This window comes from Miniopterus natalensis, chromosome 3 (genome assembly GCF_054644295.1).
Source record: "Miniopterus natalensis isolate mMinNat1 chromosome 3, mMinNat1.hap1, whole genome shotgun sequence".
Taxonomy (NCBI): domain Eukaryota; kingdom Metazoa; phylum Chordata; class Mammalia; order Chiroptera; family Miniopteridae; genus Miniopterus; species Miniopterus natalensis.
The window spans coordinates 65675088-65696301 of record NC_142083.1 but is presented as its reverse complement, the minus strand read 5'-3'; the positions used below and the strand labels follow the sequence as shown (position 1 = coordinate 65696301).

The 21214-nt window shown below is 32.3% G+C and overlaps 1 protein-coding gene across 1 annotated transcript in view; it reads left to right on the top strand.

The window, feature by feature from the left end:
• The window catches only part of DTWD2 (DTW motif tRNA-uridine aminocarboxypropyltransferase 2), a 67522-nt gene that overhangs the window by 31337 nt on the left and 14971 nt on the right, over positions 1-21214 (top strand). The window contains exon 4 of the mRNA XM_087815505.1: positions 671-863. Coding sequence (XP_087671631.1) covers positions 671-863 — 193 coding nt within the window. The remainder of the gene's footprint in view (positions 1-670; positions 864-21214) is intronic.

Genomic DNA, 21214 nt, shown 5'->3' with positions numbered 1-21214 from the left:
TTCAGAGAGAGGGAGGGAGAGAGAGATAGACACATCAATGATGAGAGTCATCGATTGGCTGCCTCCTGCATGCTGCCACTGGGGATCGAGCCTGCAACCCAGGCATGTGCCCTGGCTGGGAATCGAACCTCCATCTCCTGGATCATAGGTTGATGCTCAACCACTGAGCCAAGCTGGCCAGGCTACCACAGCTTTTTCCCCCACTCATCTACCGGTGGGCACTTGGGCTGTTTCCAGATCTTAGCTATTGTAAATTGCACTGCTATGAACATAGGGTACATAAGTTCTTTCTGATTGGTGTTTTGGGTTTCTTAGGATATATTCCTAGAAGTGGGATCACTGGGTCAAATGGCAGTTCCATTTTTAATATTTTGAGGAACCTCCATACTGTTTTCCATAGTGGCTGCACCCAGTTTGCATTCCCACCAGCAGTGTACCAGGGTTCCCTTTTCTCCACATCCTCGCTAGCATTTTGTCTTTAATTGACTCTTTAACTTGTTTCCTTCCCTATCAAGTTTGTTTTGTTTCTTGTGGAAAGAGGCTATCTTATTACATCTCCAGTCCGGAAATGTTTGATATGTATTTTTGAATGAAGTTCAAGAAGAATAATAAAGCTTTTTGTCACCCTACAAGGTAATAAAGATTTTTTTTTTTTTTTTAAAACTTTTAGAGATCCTGAACTTTCAACTGTTTGTCGGAAGTCTGGTACATTAATATTATATCCGGGGGCTGAAGCTGCTAATTTGGAAGAATTTATATTAGATTCTCCCATTTATCCTTCCACAATCATCATCATCGATGGTACATGGAGCCAGGCTAAGGACATTTTCTATAAGAATTCCTTGTTCCGACTGCCCAAACAGGTAAACTAGTATTTTAATGTAGAATAAATACAGATGTATAATTATGTATGGTGTATATGTTGTTTGTAAGGGGATACACATACATTTTTATGTATGAATTTGATGGTATTTGCATAGGTCAATGTATACATAGATATGTTATGCTTTTGTGTGTGTAGGTTTGAGATATATGTGTAGAAAATTTCCAATTTGTCCTTCTTTCTCAGTTCCCACTGCCTAACTTTACCATAGGTTAGGTATTTTGCTGTATTAAGAGTTTCTCAGACATTTAATTAGAGACGTATAAGGATTATTTCTATGTGTATTAATGTTTTTGTTAAGAATTGTTATGTTTAAATACTTTTATTTGGTAACTAAATTACTCTGTTCTTATTAGGAATGGCTGAATTTTTATGAAATACTTTTTTGTCGTTCTTTATTATAAGCATATGGTTTATCCTTCAATTTGTTGATGTAATTAATGGTGATGATACATTTCCTAATACTGAACCCTTCTTGTGTTCCTGGAATGAACTCTACTTGATCATATTATATTGTCCTTTTATATATTGCTGAAGCTTATATTTTATTTAATGGCATTGAATTATTGTTTATATGTTTTTTGTTAGATATACTAACAATATACTTTTATTGTTAGATATACTAAGATTATGTTAACTATCTTAGTATAGATAACTAGGAGAGGTTTTAGTATTTTTTGTATGGCCTGGGATAGTTTAAATAATAATAGAATCCTTTGGTCCTTAAAAATTATAACTCATTGGTGAAACATTGTCCTGGTCTCTTTAAAAATGGTAATTTTAAAATTCTTTCAAACTCTTGTATGGGTATTATTCAAGCTTTCTAATCCTATTTGGATAAGTTTTTAATAACTTTTATCTTTTCTAGGGAATTCTTTCCCCTGAGTTGAATTGGTTGCCATATGCCTTTATATATTCTTTAATTATTTTAATTTAAAAATATTCCTTTCTAATCATACATAAACAGACATACACACTTTTTCCCCCAAGAACAGACTCAAAAGAAGTTTATTTTATTGCGCTTTAAAAAGTATTACACTTTATATTGTTTTAATGGCTTTTATACTTTATTCTTATTTCATTAATTTGAGCTTGTATCTTGATCAGTTTATTTTGCCTTTTTCAGCTTATTTTTTTCTGACTTTTAAGATTTGTACAAAGAGTACTACATTCTTTTGTTATGGTTTGTGAGTTTCTTCTTTATAATAAAGAGAAAGAAGGCTGCAATATTTCTTGTTAGTATAACTTTCATTGTATCCTACAGCTTTGGGTTTACCTGTTCTTATATCTATAGCACTGATATAATATGTAATTTGTTTTGCTTTCTTTCTACCCATGAATTATCAATGAGTTTTTAATTCTCAAGTGTTTTAACATTTTTGGTCACTTTTATTTTTATTTCTGATATTGTTGAATTGCGGTAAAAGAACATTGCCTGCAATATTTCAAATAACTTTATGGTTTCTATGTAAGTACATGGTAAATTTTTGTACATGTTCTATGAATATAAAGAATTCACATGTTCTGTTTAAGGAAGAAAGTATTTACAGTTTTTAAAAGTTTGTTAGCTGCATTTTTATTTTTGGCATACTTGGCTGTTTGATACTAAAAAAGGTACAGGAGAAGCTTTTGTTTAGGTATTTTTAATCATGTTATTCCTGCATTTCCAATAGTTTTTGTGTTATATGTTTATTCTATTTCGGGTGCGTATAAGCCATGCAATTAATGAAAAATAACAGTGAAACCCTGGTTCTGAGATTTAAAACTCAAATTCTTTGTAGTTTCATTCCCTTTGATGAAAATGTAGACACAGGCCCTAGCCGGTTTGGCTCAGTGGTTAGAGCGTTGGCCCATGGACTGAAGGGTCTGGGGTTGGATTCTGGCCCTGGGCTCTATCCTTGGCCCCAGTGGAGGCATGGGAGGCAACCAGTGGATGTATCTCTCTCACATCAATGTTTCCCTCTCTTTCTCCTTTTTATTCTCCCTGAAAAGCAATGGAAAAAATATCCTTGGGTGAGGATTTAAATAAATAAATAAATAAATAAATAAATATAAAATTTTGACATGGTTTTTAGATGAGACTAAAATATGCAAAACAATTCTGAAAAATAGTTAACATGTAGAGTGCTTCAAGTGCTTTACATGTATTAACTTATTTGAACTTTCTCTAAATCCCGTGAGGTTAAGTATTGTTATTTTCTTAGGTAACAGGAAACTGAGGCACAGATGTTAAATAGTTTACTTTACATCACATAACTGTTTCACAGCAGAGTTGCAATTTGAACCCATCTAGTTTAGAGCCAAAGCCTGTGTTCTTAACAAAAGTGGTATACTGCTTCTAAAATGGAAAATTTCTACCCATGATATTTACATATATTAGCTTCTGTAAGTTTACCTAACTTCTAAAAGATTCCCTGTGTTCCACAAGAACCAATTCATAAAAGGCATGAATACTGTCAAGTTGTGGTGCATTTCAGGTAAAATTTTATGCTCACATTGCATTTAGATATTGCCCAATATACAAAGAAAGTTTAACAAAAGCGTTAACATTTGAAAAAGTTTTAGTATAAATATTTGAATTTTTTTTCTATTTTGCATGGATATGCCATGTCTGCATCTCTATCATTTTTGTATTGACTACATGACTACCACAGAAATGAATTACGTAGTAACATTAAAAAGATTAAAAGCTATTTAAAAAATATAATCACCAAAATAATTTCTCCTTTTAATTGAGTAGCAGAAAAGGAATAGGTAAATTAATTTCCCAGTCTTCTATGCCATACATTTCTATCACCTCCTCTTTTTGTTTTTCTATGTAAGAAGCAAATGTAAATGGATATTTGTTTAACCTTAAAGTGGATATCTTAAAACTACACAATAAAAGAAAATACTTAAAAGAAACATCAGATAGATATGACTATAAGGGGGAAACTATTACCATAAACTAAAGTGCAAAAGCAAATGGCTTTCTGGATAACTATGAATCAGATAAAGACATCAGAAGCTTAGTGTTCTTAGAAGTGAATGAGGTAGAGGTAAACATCTCAACTAAAAAATGAGTTGTAGCCCTGCCTGTGTGGCTCAGTGGTTGAGCATCAGGCCATGTAGCAGGAGGTTGGTGGTTCGATTCCCTGTCAGGGCACATGCCTGGGTTTCAGACTTGATCCCCAGCAGGGGGCATGCAGGAGGCAGCTGATCCCTGTTGATGTTTCTCTCTCATAGATGTTTCTCTCTCTTCCTCTCTCTTCCTCTGTCTCAAAAATCAATCAAAACACATATATATTTTTAAAAGGGCTGTTGATAGGAAGTTCACAAAATAGAAAATAAATGTATTTATAAAAATCATTTACTCTAGTAATTATATAACAACAGGTACTCAATTATAAACTTTTATGATGTTAGCATGCTTGTTTTATACATTTCTTGGTTCTTTCAAAGTTAATGCTCTATATAAATATTATAATAATTCTCTCTTACAGTCTTGTTTATCAAGTAAAAAATAAAAGTGTAAAAGGAAAATTTAGGTCAGCTCTTATCTGAGTTTCCAAAATCTATAAATAATATAGTTTAAGTTAACTAGGTTTTATTTCTAAATGTAATTAGTCATTTTTTTTTACCACCCCCTCAATATAGATACACCCATATGCCTGCTTTTCACATAAATTTGTCTTAGCTGTTACTCTTTTGAGGAAAAAAAAAAAAAAACTTTATTGATTTCAGAGAGAGGAAAGGAGAGATAGAAACATCAATGATGAGAGAGTCATTGATCGAGCCCACAACCCAGGCATGTGCCCTGACCGGGAATCGAACCCCGATCACCTGGATCCTAGGTCAACGCTCAACCGCTGAGCCACTCCCAGCCGGGCTTGGTTGTTACTCTTAGTTGATCCATTTCAGTTTCTGTGGTAGTATAAAAATTTTACTCCATACGCATGAAAGAAAATGGCAGAAAGAAAACAGAAATAAGAACTAAAATCCAAATATTGCTTTATAGAAAAAAAATATTTTTTCCAAATAAGTAACTGTATGTGAACTTCATACTTACCTAATTAAGGAATGAAAGAATTGTACTGCAAACCCATTAACTTTGCCTCCTTTTAATCTGGATTTCTAATACATCCAGACCGTTTGGCAGTGAATCTCTTCCCTCAGCGGAATTTTACACAGGAGACTCTTGACATTTGCTAGGAATAAATCCAAGGTGAATATGGAAATGTTTGTAGAGGCTCCTGGCTTTCTTCATAAACTTGTTTTCAGTGAGTATTTGTATTCCCTTGTTTAACTGCCTTTAAAACTTCCACTTAAAGCTTAATTTCACTTGAAAAACAGAACACTGTCGGGAACACTCACTGGTTAAGACATTTTCATGAAAATTTTTCTTTTGTCCACATAGACTCAGTCTATGACTGAGTGGTTTGTTACATTTCTAATCTTTTGAAAAATTCAAATTTATGGTTCTCCTTTTAAATTTTTTTACTGAGATATAGTTGACATGTAACATTATATTGGTTTCAGGTATATAGCATAATGATTTGATATTTGTATATACTGCCAAATAATCTCCACAGTAAGTCTAGTTAACATCCATCACCATACATGATCGTATTTTTCTTCTTGTGATGAGAACTTTTAAGATCTACTCTCTTAGTAACTTTCAAATATATAATATAGTATTATTAACTAGTGTCACATTCTAGATTCCCCAGGACTTATTTTAAAATGATGTTTGTCCCTTTGACCCTCATCATCCATTTTGCCTACCCCCTATGCCCCCCTCCTCTTTTGATCAACTGTTCTCTGTATCAGTGGGCTCATTTTCTGTTTTGTTTTAGTTTGATTTTAGATTCCAAATATAAGTGATATTATATGGTATTTGTCTTTTTTTGTCTGATTTATTTCTCTTAGCACAGTCCCCTCAAGATTTCTCTCATGTTGTTGAAAATAGCAAGATCTCTTTTTTAGGGCTGAATAATATTCCTCTGTGTGTGTGTGTGTGTATGTGTATCACATTTTCTTTATTCATTCATCTATGGATAGATACCTAAATTGTTTCCATAGCTTGACTATTTTAAATAATGCTGCAATGAACATGGGAGTGGGCATGTAGATATTTTTTTGAGTCAATTTTTTCATTTTCTTCAGATTAGCCTTTTAATTTTAGTCCAAGCTTCAGTTTTGTTTACTTCTATTACCAGCATTGGGAATTGGCATACTTCTGAATAAAAACAGTTTTATTGAATTTATTGGGCTGATACTGATTAATAAAATTATATAGGTTTCAGGTGTACAATTCTATAGGGAATTTATGTACTTTTAAGTGCCCTTTTCCCCTGAGAGGGATTTTTTTTTAACTTTTAGAATATGTAAAAGATTCTGGAGACCTAGGGAACAACACAGCCTCACTGAGATAAAGATTCTGAATAACCTGTTCTTAACTGTTTGTTAAGTGACTTCTGTACTATACCTTCCAATAAATATGCTTTAAATTAGGACCACAACAAAATAACTGTTTCATTTCGTGAAACTTCAATGTCCTTAGGGTACAGTCAGAACAGTTGAATGTTAACTATGGAATGACAATTTACTATATCAGTGATTAACTCTTTTGACCGTTGTTTCAAAGTTCATCCATGTTGTAGCAGAACTTCATTTTTTATGGCTAATAAACCGTTAAATGCATATACCATATTTTGTTCATAATTTATCCAGTGATGGGCATTTGGTTTGTTTCTACTTTTTGACTATTGTGAATAGTGCTTTTATAAATATTTGTGTACAAGTTGCTGTGTGAATACCTGTTTACAGTTCTTTTTGGTATACATCTACTATTGGAATTTTTGGATCATTTAGTAACTCTATATTTAACTTTTTGAGGAGCTACCAAACTGTTTTACAAAGCAGCCACACTTTTACATTTATATTTCCTCTAGCAATGTCGGAATTATCCCATTTCTCCATATCCTGGCCAACACTAGTTATACCCCTTTTTGTTTATTTTAATTATGGCTATCCTGGTGGGTATAAAGTGATATCTCATTGTAGTTTTTGATTTGTGTTTCCCTAGTGACTAATGATGTTAATGTCTTTTTATGAACTTATTAATCATTTGTGTATTTCCTTTGGAGAAATAGCTTTCACGTCTTTCACTCATTTTAAAATCTAATTATTTTTCTTTTTATTGTTGAGTTTTAAGCAATCTATGGAATAACCCCTAGTTTTTTATATTTTTTATGTATATACATACATACATACCTACATACATACATACACACACACATGCACACATATGGCTTGCAAATGTTTTCTCCCATTCCATGGGTTGTCTTTTTACTTTCTTGATTGTGTTCCTTATGTGATTTTAATTTTGATTAAGTTCAAGTTATCTATTTTTGTTTGTTTCTTGACTACTAGACGTTTTAATGCTCAGAGAAAAATAAGTGAGAAAAATACTGGAGGCTGTGAGTATAAAGTCAAAGGAAGTTCAGATTTGGGAGGAGTGCTTAAGATTCCGTGGGTATCAAATGCTAGAAATGTTTCAGAAGTCAAAAACTTTTTACTCTATTCTCTATTAATTCTATTACTTCTTTTTTGGTCTATTAAAACTTTTTTTTTACATCTCTGGGGAATTCAGTTTTATTTTTAATGGTATTTCATCTTCATAATGGCAGTACATAATGTTTACAGTACTCAACTTTTAAAGAACATATGGGTGGTAGGAATCTGCTTAGGTAGCAGTTAGACATTTGGATATCATCACCCTCTACTTGAAAATTCTAATAGACCAGATCATACTTGTATTCTGTAAGTGTTTTGAAGCCAACCTCAACTATTACTGAATGTTTACTTTTTGTCAGTGTTTTGAATTTTACATTTTAAAGGGAGATCATAGGTTGTTGATTGTTTTGTGGTTACCAAAAAAATATAGGCAAAATGTTATGGAGAAAATATATAAACTGTTGGTACTAGAAGTTTTAACGATCTTTTTTATAAATAATTATAAATTTAATTATATTTGCATATTATATTTTATAATATACTGAAGTCCTGAGAGAATGTAAAATATATGTGAATACATAAATTCTTGAGTAGTGATAATGATTTTAGACCCTTTGCTAGTAAGTACAGCAGGAAATAAACTTTTGAGTAGTTTTTCCATCATTGATTTTTATTTAATCTATTAACTCTGTTACCCAGTTTATCTTAAAAACAAAGTATTTTATCTCTGGATTGATAAAAGTTATTCTTTTCTGCAGACTGAGCTGCCACTTCAGTTCACTGCTACAGTTTTGCCCTCATCTTCATAGTTACTAAGGGCATTAAAATGAGTCACAGAGATTTCCAGTTAATTTGACTCTTGTTAACTGGCAAGTAGAAGAATGTTCATATTAACGCTTACTATAATAGTCCAATTCTCATAGAATAAATTGGCTTTACAATGCTAATAAAACTAAACTACATGTAACAATGTGAATGAATTTCATAAACATAATGTTGATGAAAGAAGCCAGACATAAAAGAATATATCTATATGATTTCATTTATATGAAGATTAAAACTATGATTTTAGAGGTCAGGCTAAAAGTCAGTTTCTTTTGTAGGGGCAGGAGGGCAAAATGACAAGAAATGGGCATGGGAGGGTTCTGGATTCTGGTTATATTCTGTTTCTTGATTTGGGTACTGGTTATACTTTGTGAAGATTCATGGAGCTGTACACTTATGATTTGGGTCAACTTAAACTAGTTAATTCTTGTTGATTGTGATAGCTAGACTTAAAGTTAATGTTTACATTGAATTAGTGAATATTGAGCCATTGCTGGCAGGGAAAATAAAGGATTAATTTTCTATAGCCTCTCCCCACAACAGTTTTGCCAGTCACCTAATACATAACCTTGTTTTATGTGTTTCTGTTTATAGAAATTATTTAATATGTATCATTGATTTATTAACTGAATTTGTGTCTGAATGAAGTTTATTTCGTACATATTTTCTCCATAAGGGCACATCTCAGTCTTCTTGTGCTTAGGAACCCTAGACAGCACTTGAACACTATGCTGAGGGCCAGTTTAAATGGTGAAATCACCAACAAAAAGCACAAAACTGCGTAAAATGTGGCACTAAATACACTGAGGAAAGAATACTTGTTTATAGTATGAGAGCTGAAACAAGAAGGCAGAGTGTCACTGTGTTCTACCTCAACTAGGAATGTGTGCTTTAGGCAGCTTAAAATTTTCACTTTTCTGTGTGTGAGCATGCTTGCAAATGACCAACACAGAGTACTGATCTTAGAATTAAAATTTAATTTTAGTGAGTAGGTGAATTCACAAATACAGAATCTATAAGTAATGAGGGTTGACTGTGTATATATAATTCCTGCTAGGACCTGAGTAAATATTTCTAGATCAAGTATGCAAGTAGACTTTTTCCCCCCTTGAACTAAATGTTTTTAATGACAATGTGTGATTAAAATTAGAGAAATTCTAGAGTACCAATTTTGTAAATATTTTTAAATCAGATTACACATTTTCATGATAACTATAATTTTTGGTTGACAACTTTATTAAATTTAAAACTTTATCTTCTGATTCTTTACTGATTATGACTTTGCACATTAGTTTGTTTTTGCCCAGTAACAACTTACTATTAAATTATTCCTTTTCAAGTACTGTATGTACATTCTTCAGAAATTATTATCAAGTCCAACCTTTAGGAGACTTCAAATGTGCTATTACGAAAGACTGAGATTAAGAATTTGTTTTTAGATACTAAGTTTACTCTGGTTGTTTGCAATTATGCATATTTCAAAAATAAATATTTAGAACAATTTGTTTTACACACTGATTCCTTTTAACTACTGTATTTTTAATTTTTTCCAAGGAACAGAAAATATGCCATTTAGGTCAGATTGGGCCAGTGGTTTGTATAGCCTAGTACATTGTTTTTGACAATGACCTGTGGCTGTTGTTTGAGTTCTCTATTGTTATATGAGCAGAATCAATTAACATAGGTTTAGTTGGCTATCCTTAGAAACAAAAATGCTTGCAAAAATGGCCTTTGGCTGGCATCTGGGAGTATGAATGATAATAAGTTTCCTACACAGGTATAAAACATTTCCTGAATGATAAAAGTGGCTCATTGCACTTAAATTATTGGTGCAAATGATATATAATGAACACCTGCTTTTCTCTGGGAGTCTGAAATTTGGTATGTGTCAGGTACCTGTTTGAAGAAATAATGGCAGAAAATTTCCCTAACCTGATCAAGGAAAAAGTCGCACAAGTTCAAAAGGCACAGAGAGTCCCAAGCAAGAAGAACCCAAAGAGGCCCACACCCAGACACATCATAATTAAAATGCCAAAAATTCAAGACAAAGAGAGAATCTTAAAGGCAGCAAGAGAAAAGCAATCTGTTACCTACAAAGGAGCTCCCATAAGGCGCTCAGCTGATTTCTCATCAGAAACTCTACAGGTCTACAGGCCAGAAGGGAATGGCATGAAGTATTCAAGGTAATGCTAAACAAGGATCTGAAGCCAAGACTACTCTATCCAGCAAGGCTATCATTCAAAATAGATGGTGAAATAAACAGCTTTCCAGACAAAAAAAGGCTGAAGGAGCTTATCACCACCAAACCAGCATTGCAAGAAATTTTAAAGGGACTGTTGTAATAAGTTGAAATAGAGAGAATGAGAAACGTAGGCTTAAAGAAATAAAATAGCAATAGATAAGTACATATCAATAATAACCTTAAATATAAATGGATTAAAATGTCCCAATCAAAAGACATAGGGTAGCTGAATGGATAAGAAAACTAGACCCAAATATATGCTGTCTACAAGAGACCCACCTCAGAACAGAAGACTCAAACAGGCCAAAAAAAAGCCAAATGAAAAAAAAAAATTCTGGAGGACTGTAAAGCAACAGCAATACAGTCACAGTAGGGAACTTTAACACCCCACTGACTTTACTGGATGGATCTTCCAGACGGAAAATCAACAAGGAAACAGTGACTCTAAATGACACACTACATCAGATGGATTTAATTGGCACTTACAGAACATTTCACCTTAAGACTGCAGAATATGCATATTTCTCAAGTGCACAGGGAACATTTTCAAAGATAGACCACATGTTAGGACACAAAACAAGCCTCTACAAGTTCAAGGAGATTGAAATCATATCAAGCATCTTTTTGGACGTTTACAACATGGAATACTATGCAGCTGTAACAAAGAAGGAGCCCTTACCCTTTGAGACAGCATGGTGGGACCTGAGAGTATTATGCTAAGTGAAATAAGCCAATCAGAGAAAGACAATTGTCACATGATCTTATATGTGGAATCTAATGAACAAAATAAACCAATGAACAAAAGAGATTCAGAGACATAGAAGCATGGTACAGACTGATGAATCTCAGGGGGGAGGCAGGGGTGGGTCGGTGGGAAGACATTAACCTAAGAACTTATCTGCATATATGCATAACCCTTGGACACAGACAATAGTGTGGTAATGGCCTGGGGGGAGGGGTATAGAGTGGAGGGGATCAATGGGGGAAAAAGGAGGGCATTTATAATTCTTTCACCAATAAAGATGAATTAAAAAAAATTGTGTCTTTCAATCCATGAGCATGCCACATCTTTCTATTCATTTTCCTTCCTTAATTTGTTTTAGCAAGTTTGTGGTTTTCAGTGTTTAGATAGCTTATATGTTTTCTTAAATCTATCTGTAAATATTTCATATTTTTAATGCTATTATGATGTGTATTTTGTTGATTTAAATTTCTGTTTGTTTCTTGCTAATAGATAGAAATACAATTTAATTTTGTATATTGACCTTGTTTTCCAGAGACCTTTCTAAATTAAATTATTATTTGCATTAAGTTTTTAATAGATTTCTTAGGTTTTTTAAAAACTTACATAGGCATGTGTAAGTCATTTTTAGATGGTGAGATAGTAAAATAAATTATTTCTGTTGTGGAAAATTTGTTGTAAACATATTTTATAAAAAATGATTTTTAATTTAGCTATCCTACAGTTGCAGGGTACGTTTATTTAGCTTTAGATGTCATGCAATAAAAGAGATACAGCCCAATTAATAATTTTGGTAAAAAATACTTTGGGTTAGTGCAAATGTAGGAAGAAAAGTTGTCAATTTATAACCTAAAACATTGATTTCAGGGCATAGATATTTTTTGATTCTTCAAATCTGTCAAAGAAGAATTTCAACTAATATGAAAAAATTAGGTTATTTCATGTGGACAGTGTTCCAACTATGGTAGGTCAAAAATTCAGATTTATTAGAGTTATCAAGTAAGAAATATTTTATTTATTGCTTCATTTCATCATGTGCTACATATTGAATATATTTATACCTTGGTTTTCTAAAGTAGTATCTCTAAAAAGTGTCATGTTTTCAGTTAAAAATAATTCTGTATATATGTACAAATGCTATGAATTATCACTGGCTAATGGTGGAACTATTGAAGTAAATAGAGGGCATTGAACTTAATCATTTTTTGTTGTTTGCCAGTTCTTGTTGGTTGTATAGTAGAAGAATTTTACAAAAAATTTTATGTATTGTTAACTCCAAGTCAAAATTTTTGCCACATGTTCAACAAACAAAACCAACAACAAAAAAATGGCATTGTGATTAAAGTTTTTTTCACCACTATCATAGTTTATATAGGTGAATTTGAAGATCAGGGAAAGGAAACTGCAAGAAAAAATTTAGGAATGCTTTGTTGATATTGATAAATTTGAAATTACTTTGAATTTGACATTAGTATAACTGAGTTGAGACAAGATTTAGTGAATTTGGTCACTAGACAGTCATAGTTTTTAAACTGCTATGCTTTTTCTTCTGAGTTAAAGCAGTGATTTTAAAAAGATGAGCCAGTTTAGTCAATGTGAATGTAAATATTGAAGGAACATAATTACGCAGTACATGAATGTGTTATTGGAAAACTTTGAATTATGTTTTGAGTAACTTAGATGTGTGAACTACTTTTTAAACTCTTATTGATAAAAATCTAAGTACCAATTAAATATTTATGATTAAAATTTAGCCACCTAATTAATATATTCTGTATGTATAAAATACATAATGGCTTTCAAAAACTTAGTTTTAAGAAAAGAATATAAAATCTCAATTTTTATACTGATTACATGTTTATATATTTTTTGGATCTTTGGGTTAAATAAAATATATTAAAATTAATTTCACCTTTTTTGTTTTACTTTAAAAAATGTATCTATTAGAAAATTTAATGTTACATATGTAGATTGTAATAAAATCTCACTAGATAGCATTGAGCTAGATTATTTTATTGTCTTGCATAAAAGTTTATGGGCGTTTTCTGGTTGCTTGAGGTTAAGAGAAGTTTGAGCTAAGGGCAGTTTAGTAAATTTCTTGGTTATCCTGGTCATTTCAACTACTCTTGAGTAAGGTTTATTATGCATTTTTTTTAATCCTCACCCAAGCATATGTGTTTTTTAAATTTTTTTTTAGAGAGGAAAAGGGAGAGAGAGAAACATCAGTCAGTTGCCTCCTGTATGTACCCGGAATCGAACTCACAACAGAGACATGTGCCCTGATCAGGAATTGAACCGACCACCTTTTGGTGTACGGGATGACACTCCAACCAACTGAGCCACCTGGCTAGCACAGGCTTATGATGCATTTTATTTATTAAATATTAATGCCTGATCAAAGGGATCCTATTGGGTTGTGGTCATATGTATAAGCATCTACTAACATGAAATGAATTTGCATATGTATGTTTTAATTACTGTAACTTCTAGTGAGCCATATTATGATACTGATGGTCTTTAAGCCTCTAACTGCTTGCATTCCTTCAGAGGAGTACATTATTCAGAAATGTTTTGCATTGCTACAATTGAAAGTACATACATACCGTGAGCAGTGTATACACTGTAGACTTTCTTGCAACAGCTGTCAGTTGGCAAACGTAATCCTGGAGAAGTACCACATTAAATCGGCTCAGTGGACACAATTAATTCAGAGAAAGAAGAGCTATTTGCATAGCAGGCATGCTTCGTATCATTTGGCAACTGGTATGATTATGTGCCTCAATTACAGGGCATGGTGGGTAAAACTGCCTCTGTTTATGAAGTAATGTGGATTGTGGAGTGGGAACAGATGGCTTAGAAATACTTGAACATCTAATAATTTATCATACTAATAATCAAAATAATTTAAAAATTAGGATAATTTTTTATAAGTTTGGAAAACATCTTGAATACAAATGGAAAAATTTAGCCAAATCTAGTCAGAAGAAAGAAGACACATTTAAAAACTATTCCATTGCATCTAGAGGTTTCTAATGAAATCTCGTTATTGATAAAATTGACATATAAATATGTAAGAATTTTTCACCCTGCAAAATTTCCCATTTAGCCCTCTACATATTTTGCTCTATTTTTATCTGCTTAATAATGAACTATACACATTTTAAAAACATTTTTTACCTATGTATTTATTTGACTTGTGAATGAAAGAGTAATTCATGTAATTAGGGCACAAAACTTATGAAATCAAGATTTTACATTTGGGTGACTTGCTTTAATTTATATTCTTAGGATAATATTTTGTAAAAGTAAGGTCCACCAGTTTTCAAAGCTACATAGAAATTTAAATGAATTAATTCAAAGTCTAAGAACTGTAGAGTTTATAAAATGTGAATTACTGAGGAGTATATAGAAGATTATCTGCTTAGAATTTTATTGTATTTAGTGTAATGAAATGTGCATGACAGGATGTATGGCAAAATGTGTCTGAGCCCAGGCCCTGATGTCAGACTGCCTGGCTTTATACCTATCTCCATAACTTTCGTGCTGTTTGTCATGGCAAGTTACCTTTCTGCTTTTAGATTCCTCATTTGGAAAATGGAGTAATTACAGCATTTACTTAATAGATACTTGTGAGAATTAAATGAGATAATATATGCAAAGCATTTAGCATAGCTCCTGGCTTATAGTGAGTACCTACCAAGTATTATTTATTGATAGCGTATATAATAGCATTTAATTATTTTTGTTGGGTAACTGGGATTTTCCCATTTAAATTAGCTTTTGCTTAGTAATAGATTATACTTTGCATCATATTATGACTAAATAGTAACAGAATGAAGCATGTATTTCTGAAGCGAGAGGATCTTGAATTTCAATAGAAAGCTGAATGTTCTTCATTCTTTCCTGAAAAATTATTTTTTTTAAAGGTGTACATTTTGACCTCAGAAAACAATGACTTAATCACTTTCTTGCATCATAATAATTAAATGTTGAAAAGAGTATTATTATCATTTATTTTTTGGAATTTAATACTTCATAAAAGTAATATATTCATGTGGCTGAAAATTAAAAAGATACAAGTATTCAGTGAAAAGTTTTCCTCCCACTTCTATGCCCACGTACAAAGAGGTGACCAATATATCAAGATTTTTGTGTATTTTTCCAGATTTTATTATTTATGTGCAGCTAAATTCCCCCTTAGATATATGGTAGATAACTTATTTTCATTTAGCAAGTAGCTATGCTATCTGTAAGATAGCTCTCCACCATTTTTAAAATTAAGAAATTAAATCCCTGAGTAATAATGAATACAAACTCCCATCTTTAGTCTTTTTACCCCCATCCTTGTCTACTTACTATACCAGATTGGAGTGTAATTACACCATGTAAAATTTGGGAAACAATTAGCCAGCCCTGCTTTAGTTCTTGCAGATAGCACAGACACTTGATATGCCATTTAATAACGTATTTTAGGACGTGTTTTGTATCTGTATATAAACAGCTTCCTCATTCATTTTTAGGTGCCTTGTATTTCATTTTTGGATATACCATAATTTATTCCTTTATGTTAAATTATTTTTCTCTTTCCATTTGTCTTTCCTGTTCATTTTTCTCTGTAACTTTCTGGTAATAGTTTTATATGTCTCCTGTGCTGGTTTCTTTTTTTTGTTTAATCATCTTTCTATGAGGTAGATTTTTCTTGGCCTGTTATTTGTAGAAGGTACTTGTGAAGGAAGGACCAGAGCCCTGGGAGGATTTTATTTTGCTGTTTTGGGTTTGTCTAAGATTTTACCAAAAGTATCATTCATAAAAGAACAAATTTACTTGGACTCTCATCAAAGGTAGAAACTTCTGCCCTTCAAAAGATACTGTTAAGAAAATGAAAAGACAAGCCACAGATGAGAGAAAATATTTGCAAAGAATAGGTTTGAGAAAGGACTTGTACTGTATTTGGAATATGTAAAGAATTTTCAAAACTCAATAATAAGAAAACAACCATCTCAATTTAAAAAATGGTCAAAAGTTTTGAACACATTACCAAAGATAAATGAATGGCAAATATACACATGAAAAGATGCTTAAAATTATTAGTCATTAGAGAAGTGAAAATAAAACCACAATGAGATACTATTACACACTTGTTAGAATGGCTAAAATTAAAAAGACTATCCATACCATGTATTGGCAAAGCTCTAGAGTGACTGAAATGCTCACACACTCCTAGTGGCAATGTAAAATGATACAGCCACCTTGGAAAATGGTTTGTCAATTTCTTAATTTAAACATACATCTAACATGAGATCTAGCCATTCCATTCCTAGGTATTCGCCCAAGGGAAATGAAAGTTAATGTCCATCCAAAAAGTTGTACATAAATGTTCATAGCAGTTTTACTTGTAATAGCCCCAAACTAGGAACAACCAAAATGTCTATCAACAGGTACATAGATAAACAAAGTGTGGTATATCCATATAATGGAAAACTACTGAGCAGTAAAAAGCAATGAACTCTTGATACACACTACAACACAGATGAATCTGAAAGGAATTATGCTGAGTGAAAGCCAGATAAATATGAGTACATATTGTATGATTCCATTTATGTAAAATTCTAGAAAATTCAAATTAATATATACTGTCATAAAGGAGATCATTGCTTGCCTGGATATGATTGGGCTGGGAGAGAGGGAGGGACGAGAAGAGATTACGGGGTTTAAGAGGGTGATGGTTATGTTTATTATCTTGATTATGGTGTTGGTTTCACAGATATATACACATATATACATATGTCAAAGCTTATTAACTTGTTTGCTTTAAATATGTACAGTTTATTCTATTTTACCTTAATAAAGTACTAAAAAATAATCTAAATGGAACACAAAAGTCCACATAGGTAATCAGCAATTCAGTCCAGACTTCAAAATTCTTGCTAGGATGTGCATAGTTGCAGATGATAATGTCAGCTGAGTAAGAGTCACATTAAAATGTCTAGAGGCTCAGCCATTCCCCTTGGGCCCAATCTTTTATATACATATGGCTAGAATTGTATATTGATTGGATATGTGCAGGAAACCATCTCGTGAGGGTGGGTGAATTCCGTCTGTCTCACAGTTAAACAGTATGTGCTGTGAAAGTATAGATCTGTACACTTGGTTGTGAATACAGTCTTAATTCATTACCCTTAGCCTTCCCAGACAGTCAAAACCTGGTCCAAGCCCAGCTGGCATGGCTCAGCGGTTGAGGATTGACCTATGATCCAGGAGATCTAGGTTCGATTCCTTGTCAGGGCACATGCCTGGGTTGTGGGCTTGATCCCCAGCAGGAGTGTGCAGGAGGCAGCCAATCAATGACTTTCATCACTGATGTTTCTGTCTCCCCTTCCCTCCCCCTTCCTTTCTCTGAAATCAATAAAATATATTTTAAAAAAACTCAAAAAACAAAAAACCTGGTCCAAGCACATGGCTAAGCTTAGTGCCAGTTAACAAGAGTCAAATTAACTGGAAATCTCTGTGACTCATTTTAATGCCCTTAGATCCACTTTATTAGGGTTCATCCTTATGTTCTGACACAAACTTTTAGAAGATCAAATGTTATTACAAATTTTATTTATTTTTTATTAAGTTTAATGGGGTGACATTGTTAAATAAGATGATACAGGTTTCAAATGTTCATTTCTATGATACATACAAATTTTAAGTTAAAGGACCATCCAAGAGGTTTAAGTAAATGTCAGGTTTGGGATTTGAAACTGATTGCCCCCCCCGCCAAGCCCTCATTCTGTGTACCATCCAGGCACTAAAACCACTCAGAAGAAATTTTTGCTAATAACAATTTCAGATTGGTTTCCCCTAACTCCTTTATTTTGGTAGAACAACCAGAATAGCTCAACTCTTTAAAAAAAACCAAAAAACACTATGTAACTATTGTTAATTTGAATTTATGAATATGAATTTCTTACCTAAATTTTTCACTCTTGTAAAATTATTGGGACCAGAAATCAAAGTATTATGTTTTCTTACTGATATTATGTTCAAAAATTTAATTCTACTAAAATTATCACCTAGCTTTTTAAAATTAAACTTTTTATTTTGGCACAGTTGTAGAGCCACATGCAGTTGTAAGAAGCACTTCAGAGAAAAATTCAGCTCTTTAAACCTTACAATTTCAATATAACTGTAGTACAGTTGAAGTAATATTGGATAGATATAGATATAGTATACAGCATCATCCCTCTCCACCAACCCTCTGAACTCTGTGCCCACTAATAATGGATTCTTTGTGGTTCTCTGACTTCTGCATAAATTCTCTGTCTCTTGATTTTATGTGACAGACATTCCCTGTGTCTAGAAGTTCCATACCGCATACATTCGTCTAGTGAAGTTACATTTGTCCTTCAAATGTAAGGAACTTTCAACTTCCTTTCCTCTAATTGACATGCCTCTTCCAGGTATTTTCATAGGACCCACAACTCCTACTATAGGGACTTAACTACATGCTAAAATAACCATTGTCCATTTATTTGCCTACATTTTTCTAGACTAGACTGCATGATAATTGAGAAAGGACTGTTTCATGTTCATCCTTGTATCTCCAATGCCTCTTAACTCCTTGAAGGTAAATATTCTACTTATGTTCTCTAGTGCCCAGATCAGTGACCGTCACATACAGGAGCTCAGTAAAATTAGAGGATGGGTGAGAAATTATGGAGCAGAGATGAATAGACAATAATATTTTAATTGAATAGTAATGCCACCGAATAGACACAGTCTATAATAAAACAGAAACCAGGCTAGAGTGTATAGTGGTTGTACTGTGCATCTGGCTTATTAGGAAAACCTTAGGTTTTAAAGGTTATTTTAACTGCTCAGAAAAATGGTATAGGAAGTATTAGAGGATATTTGAAGAAGTAACTTTTGTGAAAAGAAAAAGCTGTACATATGATTTTTCAAAAGCTTTAATTGGCTGGAGTAGAGATTAGTGGTGAAATATTTTCAGGAAACAGGTTCTTTTGGGTTGGGTAAAGTAATAGAATGCTCTACACAAAAATTAAATTGAAGTATGTATTTGATGAACTTTTCGTATGAGTATGGTAATAATTTAGTTCAATTTTAGTCATATCAAACTCATATAAGAAAGAATTCAAGTGTTATTGATGTGCCTAGATAGTGATTTCTGAAGAAGGGTAGGAGATTAATAATATGTTTCATAATTAACATTTCTAGACCTCATATTAAGTAAAACAGCTTAACATTTTATTTCTTGAAATAGCCAAAAAGAATGAAGAATTTAGTATTTTTCTGGTTCTGTGGATGAGTTTTTGAAATGCATACAAAAGGAACTTCACGATATATATACACATGCACACATCTGTTAGTGAAATGAGAGGTACATATACATTTCTCTAAAATTTTAGTGCTTCTGGAAAAATTTTATTAAGAATATTCCAGATTTGATTAAATAGAGGTGGGGACTGTTCATCATCATCTCTGGTTTCTCTTTGTCTATTCCTGGTAAGTGCAAAATTGTATCTACAGAAAAAGAACCCTTATAAATTTACAAAACTGATGTCTAATCCTGAACTATACTATTCTGCCTCTGCTACCCATCGGGTACAAGACTATAAATATTTGTCAAACTCATAGCATCACTATTTTCAAGTGTCATTTTTCTCAGCTGTTTATTTTCTATATAAAGATTTTAAAGTAGTTTTATCCTCTGTGACTAGTAGTGTTTGATTTTCCTTTATTTTTTAAATAAATATTGAGGTTCTAGAAAAATTGGAGTTTCAAATGCTGGTGGTTATTAAAAGGAAATAGTATTTTCAAATTGTTAATACTCTTATCAACCATGTTATTTCTTGGGTGTATGACCTTTCAAAAACTCAAATCTCATTTTTTTAAGTAATGAGGATTTAAAAAAGTATCTTAGTTCATGGTATTTAGAGTCAGGAATCTATGGTGAAAAAGGAAGCAAAAATAGCATTTGAATAAAATTCTTATATATTTACAAGACTTAAGAGATGTGTTAAAAATCATATTTCTGCCTTTACTATTTGCTTTTTCTGTGTTATTTTGAGTATATGAAAACATAAGGTAGTTTGCATGTTAAATGTTTTGATGCAGAAATAAAATGTTTATTCCAAAATAGATGTATATTAGAATGCATTCAAAATCTGATAATGACATTAAAACTAAACCTGTGAGATTAATTCTTTTGTACAAAGTCACTAATCAGTTTAGATGATCGGATTATTTATTTGTATGTGATATGTTTTGCTGATAGCATCAGACCTTTAGAGTGATCGAAATGATTTTTAGTACGCTGCAGTAAGCCATATAAAAATACTAAAAAGTTTACTTGTTTTCATTGTTAAGGCAAACCCCAAAGCAAAATACTTACATAAATTAGAGAGTTTATGGTATTGGTTGATATATAAGTTTAACTGTGATTTTTGTTGGTTATTTCAGTGTTTAACAGTTTTAGACTAGCCTATGTCAGAAAAGAGCATGAAATGTATAAGGAAGATGCTACATTTTTATGTGTACATGGAAATAACTAGTTAGATAGAATTTTGTTTCCAAGTGAGTACCCTTTAGGTGAAGCATAGCACCATCTGAATGCATTTTAGTACATAACATTTGCCAGTAGTGTGAGTTTGTTTTTAGCAAATATATGAGAGTAATATGTGAATGGAAAATCACATGTATTTTTAAAAAGGAAATGAGGAAAAATGATACATTTAGTTGTATCCAGAAACTAATGAAAAAACCCATTCCACTTGAAAATTAGGCAGCATACTTTAAGGAGACTGTAAAAAATTCCAAAAAGGAATTCCAACTGTTAGCATTTGATTGTAAGTGATTTTGAGTCATTAATTTTTAAAACAGGTTGTTACTGATGTTTGGGAATCGGAAGTTCTGTTTATTATAAGACACGTCCTAATTTTCGAGGTGTTAAAATGTGGGAAGAAAATGTATGTCTAAGAATCAGTGAAATACAAGGTTATTGTTCACAGACAGAAAAAGG